Source organism: Cavenderia fasciculata, assembly GCF_000203815.1.
Source record: "Cavenderia fasciculata unplaced genomic scaffold Scf_EU5ZYIE01DZOHE-5, whole genome shotgun sequence".
Classification (NCBI taxonomy): domain Eukaryota; phylum Evosea; class Eumycetozoa; order Acytosteliales; family Cavenderiaceae; genus Cavenderia; species Cavenderia fasciculata.
The window spans coordinates 29106-46158 of record NW_004457644.1 but is presented as its reverse complement, the minus strand read 5'-3'; the positions used below and the strand labels follow the sequence as shown (position 1 = coordinate 46158).

Here is a 17053-nt window from a genome sequence, read left to right as displayed (position 1 = left end):
GGATATTAAATTTAAATAAAAATAATAAAAAAAGAAAAAGTATGAGAGAGGTTTGGTTGGTTGTATCTTCATAATAATAATTAGATAAAGTAATAAATAAAGGATAATAATAATAGTAATAATAATGAAAAGAAAGTTTAAGATAGAAGATATAGATGAATATCAAACAAAGAGTAGTTTGAATTAGTTGTATAAAGCTGATTTAATAGAAATATGTAGAGCGTTAGAGATAGATACAATCACTGCAAAGGATATAAAATCATATATCATCGATCAAATACTTAATCATTATAGTAAAAGTAATAATAATAGTAATAATAATAATAATCAAGATACTGAACAACAACAACAAGATAACAAGAGAATATATACAGAAGAAGAGTTATCAAGTTTGAATAAACAAAGAGTCATTACAATATGTAAAGATTTAAAGATAGAGTATAGAGAGAGTGATACAAAGAAGATATTTATTGATTCAATATATAATGGTGTATCAAAAGACAGAGGTTACACCATCATCATTGAGTGGTGGATACTCGTTACCCTGGTCAATCATTGCTAGTATTCTCACACAGGCTTGGAATGATGCAAAGTATTGTACTTGTATCTATCCTAAAGAGGTACAAGATCTACAAGAGGAGGTTAGTAGTAGACTACATTTAACAAACGCACCCGTGATCTTTCAAATTATCGGTAAACAATTCAACTCTAAAATCGGTCAATATACAGATCAAGTCAAATCCAACAATCAACGATGCCCACAACATGCAATGTTTTATAGAGATGATTCATTGTATCATCCTTGGGCTCATTTCAGCTTTTGACAAAGAGAATTCCAACCCATTGAAGTACAATGGAAGCAGACGATGCTGACCATCTCCAAAAAGGTATTCCATCATCTCTCCACTACAATACCTCGTACTTTTAGAATACCAACAAATGATCAAAAGATGCCAAGAGCAGCATTTGAACAATCAGTTTGGAATCATATCAACAACCAATACAATGGAATTAAAGTTGCAAATAGAATCTATATTCCACATTCAAATCAAGTGTATCTTGATGCACCACCATGGTTTATAAAGTCGATTGAACACTTAACATTTGAAGAAAATGCCCTCGACAAATGCAAGAGTAATTCATTTTTCGACAACCTTTTAAAACTAGTCAACCTCAAATCAATTGTGCTCTTGGGTTATGATTATCTTGAAGTCGAAACATTTAATCATCTCACCTCGATTTCAGTTGAACACCAATACGACCTTGATTACATTGAAGAATTGGTCGAGTCATTGGATCGTCCAATCACCAAGTTACTCATGTTTTATCCGTCAGCCATATTAAAAGCAAGAGATATTGTACTAGAGTCGGTACAAGTTATCAGTTTGGATGTCAATACATACAAGGGATTATTTCAAAACAACAACAACAACACTAGTCAACAACAACAACAACAACAACAACAGTCACCAAGAAACCTACCAAATCTAAGACATGTACACTTTAACCCCAATACAATACAATACAGAGATGAAAGAGCCAACAAACACATCACAGACTTTATTCTACCAGATACAATCACTACAGTGTCAGTGGTAAAGTGTGTAGACGTTGGATCATTTGGATTTTTTTCAGACCATGATTATATTCCCAAAGGAGAGGAGACTATTTATGGAGAGTTTTTAGAAAAGAATCCACACATCACAAGTCTGCGACTCAAGTTTCATGATGGGTTTAGAGCTATTGGTAAAATGACTACTTATCTTAAAATGTTTGAAACGATTGGAAAAATCCCTCCACTTCTCAAACAATCTAAACTCTCAAGAATCATGGTGCATTCTGATTATGCTTTAACAACTATTCAACATAAACAACTAATACAATCAAACCTATATTTTAATTCATCAAAGGATATAGGTCCAAGACAAAAGACTAGAAAATTTATATTCTATAGAAATGGTCAACAAAATAATCAAATCATTAATAATATTGAAATAATTACAACAACAACAAATAATAATAATAATATCACCAATAATAATAATAATAATAATATAATATTACCAACATTACCAAATCATATAATCAATCAAATCATCAAATTGCTATGGACTAGTATGAATCAATGTAATTGTGATGATCATTTGGTTGCTTATTCAAAGTCTTTATCAAGTAGCGATATTCTACTTGCAAAGACAAATGGAGATTTTGAATCAACCATTCAATCAAATTGTAAATATCATTGTTGGTCGGATAGATCTATTATGTACCTCCCATTGTCTTATTCTGATATCCGTCGACACAATCGTAATCATCTCTTTCAGCAAAATTGTCAACCATATCAAAGGCAACAAGATCTTTTGTATTTGAACACTACAAAATAACTCGTCCTACACAAGGATTCTTAAAGTACAGATAGGTAGGTAGGTAGCCTATGACAAGGTATAAACAAATAAAATTAAATTAAATTTAAAATAAATAAATAAATTATCTTGACTTCTTACTTAGTTATTTTCATAACCACTTTTAGTATCACAAACGTCTTGGGTTACAGATAGATACAAAGATAGAGAGAGAGAGAGAGAGATAAAAGAAAGAGATGAAAAGCAAGTTTAAGATAGAAGATATAGATGAATATCAAACAAAGAGTAGTTTGAATCAGTTGTATAAAACTGATTTACTACAAATATGTCAAGTGTTAAAGATAGATACAATCAATGATGATGATACAAAAACATACATCATCGATCAAATACTTAATCATTATAATAATAATAATAATAATAGGAATAATAATAACAGTAATAGTAATAATAATAATAATCAGGATGCAGATAAACAGCAACAACAAGATAACAAGAGAATATATACAGATAAAGAGTTATCAAGCTGTATTAAAAAAAGACTCATTAATATATGTAAAGATTTAAAGATCGAGTACAGAGAGAGTGATACAAATAAGACGTTAATACAATATATAATGGTATATCAAAAGACAGAGGTTACACCAACATCATTGAGTGGTGGATACTCGTTACCTTGGTCAATCATTGCGAGTATTCTCACTCGTGCTTGGAATGATGCAAAGTATTGTACTTGTATCTATCCTAATGGTTTACAAGATCTACAAACAGATTTAGATTGTAAAATAGAGGCATCAAGAGATACCTATTCATTCAAGATTCTCGGTCAACAATTCAACTCTAAAATCGGTCAATATACAGAACAAGTCAAATCCAACAACCAACACTGCCCACAACATGCAATGTACTATAGAGATGATTCATTGTATCATCCATGGGCTCATTTTGACATTGAGTTAAGTGAATTCAAACCCATTGAAATACAATGGAAGCAGACGATGTTGACCATCTCCAAGAAAGTATTCCATCATCTATCCACTACAATCTCTCGTACTTTTACTTTCCCATTAAACGATGAAAACAAGATGCCAAGAGAAAAGTTTGAAAAATCAGTTTGGAGTCATATCAACAACCAGTACAATGGAATCAAAGTTGCAAATAGAATCTATCTTCCACATTCAAATCAAGTGTATCTTGATGCACCACCATGGTTTGCAAAGTCAATTGAACATGTTACACTCTATGATTTAACCACTTTCAATCACAGTAATATTTCACAACTAGTCAATCTAAAATCAATTGCACTCTTGGGACACCAAGATCCTGAATTAGGAACACTAAAGAATCTCACCTCTATCACCATTGACTCTCAGTTCTATGAACAAGCCATTGAACAAGATTTGGTCATGACATTGGATCGTCCAATGACCAAGTTACTTTTAGCTTATCCATCGGTCATTTTAAAAGCAAAAGATATTGTGATAGAATCATTACAAGTTATCAGATTGGATGTCGACACACACATGGCATTATTTAAAAACACCGGTGCTGGTCAAGACCAAGACAAACAATCATCACCAAGAAACCTACCCAATCTAAGACATGTACACATTGAATTTATAGATGAAAAAGATATTACCAACTTTATTCTACCAGATACAGTCACTACACTGTCCAATTCAAACTATCCATATGGCAATGAGGATATATATTGGAGATTTTTAGAGATTAATCCACATATTACTTCTCTAAGATTAACATCTAAAATAGTATTTAATTTTGAAATACTTGAAACCATTGGTAATCAACTCAAACAACAATCCAAACTATCAAGAATCATGGTTTATTCTCAAAAAAGTTTGACAGATATCCAACATCAACAACTCATACAATCAAACATATACTTAAATGCATCAAAGGATATGAGTCTTGGACAAGAGTTTAAAAAATATATATTCTACAGAAATGATCAACAACATAATCAAATCATTAATAATAATACCACGACTCTCAATAATAATAATAATAATCCAACAATATTTAATAATGATTGTTCAACTACTCCTTTATTACCAAACATTATTATTAATCAAATCATCAAATTATTATGGAATAGTATGAATAGATGTAATTGTGATGGTTTAATTTCTAGGGGGCAGTACAAAACAAATCGTACCAATCGAGACATTTTACTTTTAAAATCAAATATAGATTTTGAATCGATTCAATCAAATTGTCCTCATCATGGTTGGTTTGATAGATCTTCTTTGTACCTCCCACTCTCTCTTTATAACACACAAAAAAGTATCTATCAGTTGAGACTATCAAAGTTGTCGACCATCTCCAAGTCAACTCGATCATTTGTATTTGAAAAGTTATTTACAAAGTTTGGTACACAACCATTATTTGCATTCAAATTCAAACCATTTGTCAAAACCATTAAAAGAATATCAACCTTTGTAAGTTCAGATGAACAGCTGGATCTTCTACAACAAGCCAACACCATTCAATTGCCAAGCATACCAACCATAACCAAACATCATCCTTTCAACAATCTTAGAAAGCTTAATCTTTCTAATCTCCAGGTACAATCTATAGAAAGTTTACAACAATTCATTGAAATGTTGGAAATACCACTTGTCAAACTGACACTTCCACTCAACTTGAGACCAATACTACCATTTTTAGCTAAACATGCAAGTGCAACACTCAAACAATCACTGGAAAGTATTCAAGTAGAAGTCAACTCTAATCCCATTCACTTGGAACCATTCCAAAATATCAAACATATCATTGTAATGGATGTATCAATTAAGAAGAAAAATCAAAACAATCCTTCCACCTTTCTCACAACGCCGTTTGTTTCGAACCACCGATTCACCAAACTGACAACTCTGGCGGATCCACAAAAATCAATTGATTTTCTCTTATCAAAGCAGTCTATTCGCACATTAGTGATTACCAATAATACAACTTGGATTAAATATTTTTTGGACCATATCAACAAGTTGCATCATATCCAAAACATTTACTATTTGATTGATTTTTCTAATTTTCAATTGCAACATGACGATATTTATTCCCATCCATGCCAATCTATGTTTTCTAAAGCAATGGTTGTAAAGAAAGATAACCTATTTATTCATTTAAAGAAAGAGAATTGAATCACATCAAAAACAATAAATAATAATAAATAAATAAATGTAAATTATCCTTTCTATTGTTTTTTTTTTTTTGTCACCACCTATGTCAGAGAGAATTCTACTTTTTAAAATATCAATTATACAGATACAAAATAGAGAGAGAGAGAGATAAAAGGATAATAATGAAAAGAAAGTTTAAGATAGAAGATATAGATGAATATCAAACAAAGAGTAGTTTGAATCAGTTGTATAAAGCTGATTTAATAGAAATATGTAAAGTGTTAGAGATTGATACAATCACTGAAAAGGAAACTAAATCATATATCATCGATCAAATACTTAATCATTATAATCGTAATAATAGTAATAATAATGATAATGATAATAGTAGTAATAATAATGATAATAATAATCAAGATACTGAACAACAACAACAACAACAAGATAACAAAAGAATATATACAGAAGAAGAGTTATCAAGTCGTAGTAAACAAAAAGTGGCTGCTATATGTAATGATTTAAAGATAGAGTATAGAGAGAGTGATACAAAGAAGATGTTAATACAATATATAATGGTATATCAAAAGACAGAGGTTACACCATCATCGTTGAGTGGTGGATACTCGTTACCTTGGTCAATCATTGCGAGTATTCTCACACAGGCTTGGAATGATGCAAAGTATTGTACTTGTATCTATCCTAAAGAGTTATTAGAACTACAGAGAGAGTTTAATCAGAAGATACATCTATCAAATGATACCTATTCAGTAAAAGTTCTAGGTATACAATTCAACTCTAAAATCGGTCATTATACAGAACAAGTTAAAGACAACAATCAACGATGCCCACAACATGCAATGCATTATAGAGATGATTCATTGTATCATCCTTGGGCTCATTTCAGCTTTGGACAAAGAGAATTGCATCCCATCGAAATACAGTGGAAGCAGTCGATGTTGACCATCTCCAAAAAGGTATTCCATCATCTCTCGACTACGATCTCTCGTACTTTTACTCTTCCACTAAAAGATCAAGGTGCACCTCGAGCAGTATTTGAAAAGTCAGTTTGGAGTCATATCAACAACCAGTACAATGGAATTAAAGTTGCAAATAGAATCTATGTTCCACATTCAAATCAAGTGTATCTTGATGCACCACCATGGTTTACAAAGACAATTGAACACGTTACACTCTATGAATTAACAACTGTCAAGCCCAGTAAGCTATCACAACTAGTCAATCTCAAATCAATTGCACTCTTGGGACACCAAAAGCCTGAATTAGGAACACTAAAGAATCTCACCTCTATCTCTATTGACTCTCAATTCTTTGTCAATGCCATTGAAGATTTTGTCGAGTCATTGGATCGTCCAATGACGAAGTTACTCCTTGGAACTCCATCAGCCATTTTAAAAGCAAAAGATATTGTACTAGAGTCGGTACAAGTTATCAAACTGGATGTCAAGACATACAAGGAATTATTTCAAAACAAAACATCATCAAGAAATCTACCCAATCTAAGACATGTACACATTCAATTTGAAAGAACTATCAAAGACATTACAGACATTATTCTACCATACACAGTCACTACATTGTCAAATACAACATCTTATGCATATGGCAACGAGGATATATTATCGAGATTTTTAGAAAATAATCCACATATTACATCTCTAAGAATGGCATACAGCAGTTCTAACCTAACAACATTTGGAACCATTTGTGATCAGCTCACACTATCCAATCTTTCAAGAATAATGATTCATTATGATAGTAGCTTGACAAAAATCCAACATCAACAACTCTTACAATCAAATCTATACTTTAATTCATCAAAAAGTTCGAGTTTTGGACAAGACTATAGAAAATATATATTTTATATAAATGATCAACAAAATAATCAAATCATTAATAATAATAATAATAATAATAATAATAATAATAATAATAATCTATTACCAACACTACCAACTAATATTATATTTAAAATCATCAAATTATTATGGAATAGTATGAATAGATGTAATTGTGATGATTCAATTGTTAGATGTTACGATTTAACAAACAAGAGAGAGTTGACTCTTACCAAACGAGACATTATACTTTTAAAATCAAATCAAGATTTTGAAAGCATTCAATCAAATTGTCCACTTCATTGTTGGTTTGATAGATCTTCTCTATACACCCCGCTCTTTCTTAAAAGATACCCACAACAAAGTATCTACAGTTTGAGATTTACAAATTTGTCAACCATCTCCAAATCAACTCGATCATTTATATTTAACAAATTATTTACAAAGTTGAAATGGCTCAATGAAAATCAATTAATCAAAACAATTAAAAGAATATCGATTACTAGTACACCTGTCGATATGCAACCTCTACAAGATGCCAAGACCATTCGATTGACAATCCTACCAACCATCACCAATCAATTTCCATTCAACAATCTTAGAAAACTTAATATTGGTGATATACAGAGTCGAGACTGTAACATACTACAATTTATTTCAACATTGGAATTACCACTTGTCAAACTGATACTTCCACTTTTCGTGAGACCAGCACTACCCTTTTTGGCTCAACATGCAAGTTCAACAATCAAGCAATCACTCGAAACCATTCAATTGGAAGAAGATTCCGATCCATTACTTTTACAACAATTCCCAAATATCAAACACATCATTGTTGGTTATATGAGTCAAAACACACCACCAACATTTTTTTCAACTCGACCATTAGCCTTTAACCACCGATTCACCAAGTTAACTATCCATTCCTATTACGTCAACGAATCAATTGATTTTCTCCGCGCCAACCCATCGATCCATACCTTTGTCGTTCATTATTTAACAGACATTAAATTGTTTTTGGAAACTGTCCACGGATTGCATCATATCCAAAATATTTACTATTTAGTTTGTCCTAGTTTCTATGAAATTGATCGCGATTCACTTTTCCACCCGAAATATCCATTCTCACAATCAAATGTCCAAAAAAAAGATCAAATATTTGTTCATTACAAGAGACAGATAGTTTGATCAATAAATAAATAAATAAATAAATAAATAAATAAATAAATAAATATCTCATGCTTTGACCTTCTTTGAAAACCACGTGGTTTTTTGACAAGAAAAAAAATCTCTACACAGCCAAGAGATCTACGCATTTCAAAGTGTTCAAGAAATCTTGATGATTCTACTTCAGAGACAGAACAAGTCATTTATGAGCAATCAATTTGGAGTCACATCAAAAAAGAGTTCAATGGAATCAAGAATGTAAAGAGGTTGTTTATTCCATGTTTTTGGAATGATTGGCACCACAGAATATCAAAGACAGTATTGAAAGTGTAACTGCTTTCAAGTTCAATGACCAACCAAACTCTCAGGTTCTTTCAAAGACACTCTCAACCCTTCCCAACTTGACATCCATTCAGTTGACAGGGCACTCAAGCTTGATTTATTTCAGTACCCAAATAACATCACCTCAATTGTCATTGACTCTATCGACCGCCTCTATCTTGGCGCTTTGGAACATTTGGTGCGATCATTGAATCGTGTACATTTGACATTAACATTGTCGACAAGACTCACGTTCAAGTCGATTGTACAGTGTCTTGTAGTGGAAAGACTGGAGTGGAGATGGAAGCATTGACAGGTGCATCGGTTGCAAGTCTAACCATCTATGACATGTGTAAAGCATTATCACATGATATCATCATAAAAGAAACTAAACTAATCAATAAATTGGGTGGTAAGAGTGATATCAACAAGAAGTAAAAGAATAGAATAGAATAATCACTCTATACCAAAATGTTTGTACATATAAATAATCGAGTATTGTATTGTTTGCCTATATTATTATTATTGTTATTATTATAAATTAGATGATGTTGATCCAGCCATTAACTTATTCTTTTGATTATCAATGAATCTTTTCTTTATAAAGTAATGTGTCTTGATGAATAAACAGATGGTGTTAGTATTAATAGTCAAATACAAGATGTGACATGATGTGCATACCGTCCAATGACCAAGTTACTCTTGCCATATCCATCACTCATTTTGCAAGCCAACAATATTGTTCTCAAGTCTGTACAAGTTCTCAATTGATAAAAAATAAAACTAGTTAAATCCAATAAAAAATAATCTAAAGACAAGCTTAGCGATCTCTCGTCCTTCTTTCTTTCATTTTAAATATTTGATCAAATACAGATACAAGAGATAGAGATATAGAGATGAGAGGAATAAAAAGAAAGTTCTATATAGAAGATATAGATGACTATCAAACATACAGTAGTTTGAAGCAATTATATAAAGATGACTTGATTGAAATATGTCAAGTGTTAGAGATCGCAATCAATCAAGATGATAATAAACCATACATCTTAGATCAAATACTTAATCATTATAATAGTAATAATAATAATAATAATAATAATAATAGTCAAAAAGATGATGATAATATAGAACAACAACAAGATAACATTAATAGAATATATACAGAGCAAGAGTTACGTATTAATAAACAAAAAGTCATTACAATATGTAATGATTTAAAGATAGAGTATAGAGAGAGTCATACATAGACAACACTGGTTCAATATATAATGGTATATCAAAAGAATAGAGTGGCACCATCATCGTTGAGTGGTGGATACTCGTTACCTTGGTCAATCATTGCGAGTATTCTCACTCGTGCTTGGAATGATGCAAAGTATTGTACTTGTATCTATCCTCAAGAGTTTCAAGACCTACAAAGAAAATTTAATCAACTAAATACAAGGGAACCGTATTCATTCAATTTTCTGGGTAAACAATTCAACTCTAAAATCGGTCAGTTCATCGAACAAGTCAAATCCAACAATCAACACTGCCCACAACATGCAATGTACTATAGAGATGATTCGTTATATCATCCTTGGGCTCACTACAGTATGTTTGGAGTAGCTATAGAAGAAACACAATGGAAGCAGACGATGCCGACCATCTCCAAAAAGGTATTCCATCATCTCTCAACTACAATACCTCGTACTTTTGCTCTTCCTTGGGGAGGAAAATTCAAAGCAGCTGAAAGAGCAGAGTATGAAACATCAATATGGAGTCATATCAGTAATGAATACAATGGAATCAAAATTGCAAATAGAATCTGTGTTCTATCATCCAATCAAGTGTATCTTGATGCGCCGCCTTGGTTTACAAAGTCAATTGAACACGTTACACTTGATTCATTACCACCTAGACCACTTTTGAATAACCTTTCAAAACTCGTCCATCTCAAATCAATTGTCTATTTTGGAGACCAATACCCAAACATCGGTCCACTAAAGAATCTCACCTCAATCACTATGGAATTACTCAGAGAAGGTCTCGAGGAACTAGTCGACTCTTTGGATCGTCCAATGAAAAGGCTACTCCTACCTCAAGATCCATCAGTCATTTTAAAGGCAAAAGATATTGTACTAGAATCATTACAAGTTATCTGTTTGGATGACAAATTATACATGTTGTTATTCCAAAACACCAGTCAAGAACGACCATCATCACCAAGAAACCTATCCAATCTAAGACATGTACACATTCAGTATACACAAAGTCGAGGAATTAAAGACTATATTCTACCATCTAGAATATCTAAATTGTCAGCCTCAAAGATGAGCACATGTTACGAAGACAAATATAGTAGATTTTTCGAGAATAATCCACATATTACAAGTATCATAGTGGATTGTGATTTTCAAACGATTGGAATCATTTCCACACTTCTCAAACAATCAAGGTTGTCAAGAATAGTGGTTTATTCTGATTATGCTTTAACAGTCCAACATCAACAACTCATACAATCAAACGTATACTTTAATTCATCAAAGGATATGAGCTTCAGACATTCGAATAGAAAATATATATTCTATAGAAATGATAAACATAATAATCAAATCATTAATAATAATAATAATAATATAAATAATAATAATAATAATTATACGACAACAATTTTATTACCAACACTACCAAACAATATTATTTACAAAATCATCCAATTATTATGGAATGGTATGAACGAATGTAATTGTGATGATTCATTTGCAAAATTATATTCAAAGACAATGACTCATAGAGACTGTCTACTTTTAAAATCAAATCAAGATTTTGAAAGCATTCAATCAAATTGTCCTCATCATGGTTGGGTTGATAGATCATCTCTATACCTACCAGTATTTCAAAATATATCTACTTTTACACAAAAAAGTATCTATCAATTAAGATTATCAAAGTTTTCAACCATCTCCAAGACAACTCGATCATTTATATTTGAAAAGTTATTTACAAAGTTTGGTCAATCAAATATTGGAAATATATCAAAAACCATTTATCAAAACAATTAAAAAAATATCAACTATTGAAACAATTCCAATCGATATGGAACTTCTCCAACAAGCCAAGACCATCAAATTGAAGGGCATCCAGTTTTCAGAATTACCAACCATCAACAAACTACATCCATTCACCAACCTTAGAAAACTTAATCTTGATAGTGTAAAGGAACCCAAGTTTCTAGTTGACAAAATAGACTTGGAAAAATTGGAATTACCACTTGTCAAACTGATACTCCCATCTCACTTGGGACCAATGCTACCATTTTTGGCTAAACATGCAAGTTCAACACTCAAACAATCACTCGAGAGAATGAATGTGGAAAGAGATTCAGATCAATTGCAATTACAACAATTCCCAAATATCAAACACCTCATTTTTAAGTTTGGATTCGAATCTGAGCCACCCCTGACAACCTTTTTCAGAACACCATTTGTTTACAACCATCGATTCACCAAACTGACAACCTATGGCAAACCACGCCCGTATTTGATCGATTTTCTCTGCGCCAATCAGTCTATCCATACCATTGTCATCCAATTTGCTAACTATACTGTTTTTGAAAGCATTGGACAGTTGAAGCATATTAAAAATATTTACTATGCTGGTTCTCTTTATTTCAACCAATCATTCTGCAAATCAGTTGTCTTAAAGAAAGATAAAAAATTTATTCAGTTGAATGTGAATAACATATTCACAGACATTAATAATGAATAAATTATATTATATATTTTTTTTTTTTTGAATATACAAAAAAGTTTTTCCCTTCACGACTATACAAAAGTAGAGCTTCAACATCAAAAATATTTGAGAGATAGAGATAAATACAGATACAAATAGGAATAATGAAAAGAAAGTTTAAGATTGAAGATGTTGATGAATATCAAACAAAGAGTAGTTTAGGTCAATTATATAAAACTGATTTAATACAAATATGTCAAGTGTTAAAGATCGATACGATCAATACAAAGGAAACTAAATCATACATCATAGATCAAATACTTTATCATTATAATAATAATAATAATAATAATAATCAAATAGATAGTGATAGTGATGATAAAGAACAACAACAACAACAAGATAACAAGAGAATTTATACAGAAGAAGAGTTATTGAGTCGTAGTAAACAAAGAGTCGTTGGTATATGTAAAGATTTAAAGATAGAGTATAGAGAGAGTGATACAAAAAAGACATTGATTCAATATATAATGGTATATCAAAAGACAGAGGTTACACCATCATCATTGAGTGGTGGATACTCGCTACCTTGGTCAATCATTTCGAGAATTCTTACACAGGCTTGGAATGATGCAAAGTATTGTACTTGTATCTATCCTCAAGAGTTTCTGGATTTACAAAAGGATTTGAATTGTAAGCTATTTTCATCAAACGAGACCTATTCATTCAAATTTCTGGGTATACAATTCAACTCTAAAATCGGGCAATTTACAGATCAAGTCAAATCCAACAACCAACACTGCCCACAACATGCAATGTACTATAGAGATGATTCATTGAATCATCCGTGGCCTCATTTCAACCTCGACCATGAACAATTGGACCCTATTCAAATACAATGGAAGCAGTCGATGTTGACCATCTCCAAAAAGATATTCCATCATCTCTCGACCACTGTCTCTCGTACTTTTAGTATTCCATCAAATCATAAAAAGATGCCAAGAGCAGCATTTGAAAAATCAGTTTGGAATCATATCAACAACCAGTACAATGGAATCAAAGTTGCAAATAGAATCTATATTCCACCATCCAATCAAGTGTATCTTGATGCACCACCTTGGTTTACAAAGTCGATTGAACATGTTACCATTGATGAATTACACAAAACCAGTATCAATCTCATTAAACTTTCCAAACTAGTCAATCTCAGATCCCTTGTATTCATGGCAGCCCAAAACCCTGAATTTGACACACTAAAGAATCTCACCTCTATCACCATTGACACTCATTTCCATACCAAAGCGGTTGATGTATTGATACAATCATTGGATCGTCCAATGACCAAGTTACTCTTTTCTCATCCATCAGTCATTTTAAAAGCAAAAGATATTGTACTAGAATCATTACAAGTTATCAGATTGGATACCAAAACTTACATTGAATTATTTCAAAACAACAACACTTGTCAAGATCAAAAGTCACCATCAAGTAAACTACCCAATCTAAGACATGTACATGTCAGATTGGACATATCAAACATAGAAATTGTAGACTTTATTTTACCAGATAGAGTAACGACAGTGACAGCTACAACAACATATTCAAATTGCAATGAAGAAATTTGTCGTAGATTTTTAGAGAATAATCCACATATTACAAATTTAAGATTGACATACAACCAAGCTAATTTTACAACACTTGGAACCATTAGTACCCAACTCAAACAATCAAAACTATCAAGAATCATGGTTTATTCTAAAAGAAGTTTGACAAATATTCAACACCAACAACTCATTCAATCAAACGTATACTTTAATTCATCAAAGGATATGAGTATTGGACAAGAGTTTAAAAAATATATATTCTATAGAAATGATCAACATAATAATCAAATCATTAATAATAATATAAATAGAAATATTGATAATAATAATGATAAAAACAATAATATATTACCAACACTACCAAACATTATTATTTACAAAATCATCAAATTATTATGGAATAGTATGAATATATGTAATTGTGATATTTCGATTATGAGTTGGTATTCTAATCAGACAGTTTCTAATCGAGACATTCTTCTTTTAAAATCAAATCAAGATTTTGAAACAATCCAATCAAATTGCCCATATCATTGCTGGGTAAATAGATCTAGTATATATCTATCACTTTCACTTGTGAGACACCATCAAAAGAGTATCTACAGGGTGAGACTATCAGCATTGTCAACTATTTCAAAATCAACCCGATCATTTGTATTTAAAAGGTTATTTACAAAGTTTGGTCCAATCCAATCCCACCATCAATTATTTTATTCCAAAAACGAACAATTATTTAAAACTACTAAAAGAATATCTTGTACTGAAAGAACACCTCTCCATCTGGAACGACTACAACAAGCCAAGAGTATCCAACTGGCAGTCATACCAACCATCAACAATCAATTCCCATACAACAACCTTAGAAAACTTAATCTTGCTGATTTACTATATCGTGACATAAACAACCAACTGTCACAATTCATTTCAAAGTTGGAATTACCACTTGTCAAACTGATACTTCCACTCGATGTGAATCCAATGCTATCATTTTTGGCCAAACATGCAACTGAAACACTCAAAAAATCATTGGAAAACATTCAAGTCGGGGAGGGTTCAGATTCCTCACTTTTACAACAATTCCCAAACATCAAACACATCATTATTGAGAATGTGGATCATGACAAACCATCATTTTACACAACCCTTTTAGTCTCTCACCATCGATTCACCAAACTATCCATCCGCACCTATTCATCAAATATTGACAAGTCAATTGAGTTTCTCAAATCCAACCCATCCATTCATACGTTTGTCGTTCATTCTCAAATTGGCAGTAAATATCTATTGAAATCTGCTGTCATTGAGTTGGACCATATCAAAAACATTTATTATTTAGTTGATCCCAATCTAATTGACTATGATCGTTATTCACTTTTTGACACCAAATATCCATTCACACATCAATCAATTATCACAAAAAAAGATAGCATATTTGTTCATTATAAGAGATAGATTATGTAAAAAATAAATATTACAATGGGAAAACAATCTGTTTTTTACTCTATTAAAATTGAATAAGTTTAAATTCCCATACTTTTGCAAGCTGTCATCAAGTTGGATCAAATCCAAAACATATACTTTTTGGTTTCTCCTCGTTTCTATGGAATCGACCATACTTCACTTTTTGACCACAAATTACCATTCAATCAATTCAACATCTTAAAGAAAGATAAATTATTCATTCATTGTAAAAGATAGATATTTTTAAATAATAATAATAAAGATATAAAAAAAGCGATGTTATAGCAATAATGGAATGAACGACAAGTGTATGGATCGATGGATTGAATTGGAGAAATTTAATTGAAGTATCCAAATCATCTAGGGAATCAGAATAGATGTTCAGTTTGGTGAATTGATGGTTAGAGACTAATGGTGTTCTGAAAAAGCTTTCATTTCTAGTCATTTGCACAATGATGTGTTTGATATTTGGGAATAGTTGTAAAAGTAATGGATCTGAACCATCATCCACTTCAATACTTTCTAGTGATAGTTTGATTGTTGAACTTGCATGTTTAGCCAAAAATAGGAGTTTTGGGACCAAGAGAGGTGGAAGTGTTAGTTGCAAGCTGTAAGTATCACCATCATTGATCAGATAATCAATATGAAACTTTTTAGGATTTTTGAATGGAAAATCTATGTTGATTTGAATGGTTGGTAGTTTGATGCTCTTTATATCTTTAAAAAGATCCGGGATAGTCAGTTGATTTGGTTTGGTATCCAAAATCAATGAATAAACTGGATTTGCAATGGTGGTCGATAATCTTTTAATTTTTTTGATGAATGGTTTGTCATTGAATTCCAACAATTGTCCTTGGTTTTCGGTAGGACCAAACTTTGTCATTAGTTTGTTCAATACAAATGATCGAGTTGATTTAGAAATGATTGACAACTTTGATAATCTCAATCGATAGATACTTTTTTGTGAGAATCCATGGAGAGAGGACGTAACACGAGATGATGTGACGTATAGAGAGGATATATCAACCCAACCATGATGTGGACAATTTGATTGAATTCTTTCAAATTTTCCATTAATTTTTCGAAGTAAAAAGCCTCGATTTGTCATCAACTTTGAAATGGGATAAAATCTAGTAAACGGACTATCACAATTACATCTATTGATACTATTCCATAATAATTTGATGATTTGATTAATAATAATGTTTGATAATGTTGGTAATACAGTTGTCAAAGCATGAGTTGAATTATTTGTTGAAATTATTATTATTAATGATTTGATTATTTTGTTGATCATTTCTATAGAATATATATTTTCTATTCGAATGTCTGAAGCTCATATCCTTTGATGAATTAAAGTATACGTTTGATTGTATGAGTTGTTGATGTGTCTCACACTTGACATATTTCTTTTAAATCATCTT

General features: G+C 31.4%; 7 protein-coding genes across 7 annotated transcripts; 6 read left to right on the top strand and 1 right to left on the bottom strand.

The window, feature by feature from the left end:
• Positions 1-124: 124 nt before the first annotated feature.
• Positions 125-2384, top strand: DFA_09167 (uncharacterized protein; the record flags this gene model as incomplete). Its single annotated transcript, XM_004352543.1, has 4 exons — positions 125-176; positions 198-438; positions 464-793; positions 929-2384. The coding sequence occupies 4 exons, from the start codon at positions 125-127 to the stop codon at positions 2382-2384; spliced, it is 2079 nt and encodes a 692-aa protein (XP_004352595.1).
• A 215-nt stretch (positions 2385-2599) lies between these two features.
• On the top strand, positions 2600-5527 carry DFA_09166 (uncharacterized protein; the record flags this gene model as incomplete). Its single annotated transcript, XM_004352542.1, has 3 exons — positions 2600-4478; positions 4575-5167; positions 5516-5527. The coding sequence occupies 3 exons, from the start codon at positions 2600-2602 to the stop codon at positions 5525-5527; spliced, it is 2484 nt and encodes an 827-aa protein (XP_004352594.1).
• A 161-nt stretch (positions 5528-5688) lies between these two features.
• Positions 5689-7826, top strand: DFA_09165 (uncharacterized protein; the record flags this gene model as incomplete). Its single annotated transcript, XM_004352541.1, has 2 exons — positions 5689-7726; positions 7810-7826. The coding sequence occupies 2 exons, from the start codon at positions 5689-5691 to the stop codon at positions 7824-7826; spliced, it is 2055 nt and encodes a 684-aa protein (XP_004352593.1).
• Positions 7827-7881: 55 nt separating this feature from the next.
• DFA_09164 (uncharacterized protein) lies at positions 7882-9288 on the top strand (the record flags this gene model as incomplete). The annotated part of the gene is made up of 5 exons (XM_004352540.1): positions 7882-8200; positions 8429-8544; positions 8662-8787; positions 8978-9067; positions 9097-9288. 5 exons carry the CDS (start codon positions 7882-7884, stop codon positions 9286-9288), a joined length of 843 nt encoding a protein of 280 aa, XP_004352592.1.
• A 458-nt stretch (positions 9289-9746) lies between these two features.
• DFA_09163 (uncharacterized protein) lies at positions 9747-11894 on the top strand (the record flags this gene model as incomplete). The annotated part of the gene is made up of 2 exons (XM_004352539.1): positions 9747-10075; positions 10139-11894. 2 exons carry the CDS (start codon positions 9747-9749, stop codon positions 11892-11894), a joined length of 2085 nt encoding a protein of 694 aa, XP_004352591.1.
• Positions 11895-12728: 834 nt separating this feature from the next.
• Positions 12729-15620, top strand: DFA_09162 (uncharacterized protein; the record flags this gene model as incomplete). Its single annotated transcript, XM_004352538.1, has 1 exon — positions 12729-15620. The coding sequence occupies one exon, from the start codon at positions 12729-12731 to the stop codon at positions 15618-15620; it is 2892 nt and encodes a 963-aa protein (XP_004352590.1).
• Positions 15621-15819: 199 nt separating this feature from the next.
• Positions 15820-16737, bottom strand: DFA_09161 (uncharacterized protein; the record flags this gene model as incomplete). Its single annotated transcript, XM_004352537.1, has 2 exons — positions 15820-15826; positions 16280-16737. The coding sequence occupies 2 exons, from the start codon at positions 16735-16737 to the stop codon at positions 15820-15822; spliced, it is 465 nt and encodes a 154-aa protein (XP_004352589.1).
• Between the last annotated feature and the right edge of the window lie 316 nt (positions 16738-17053).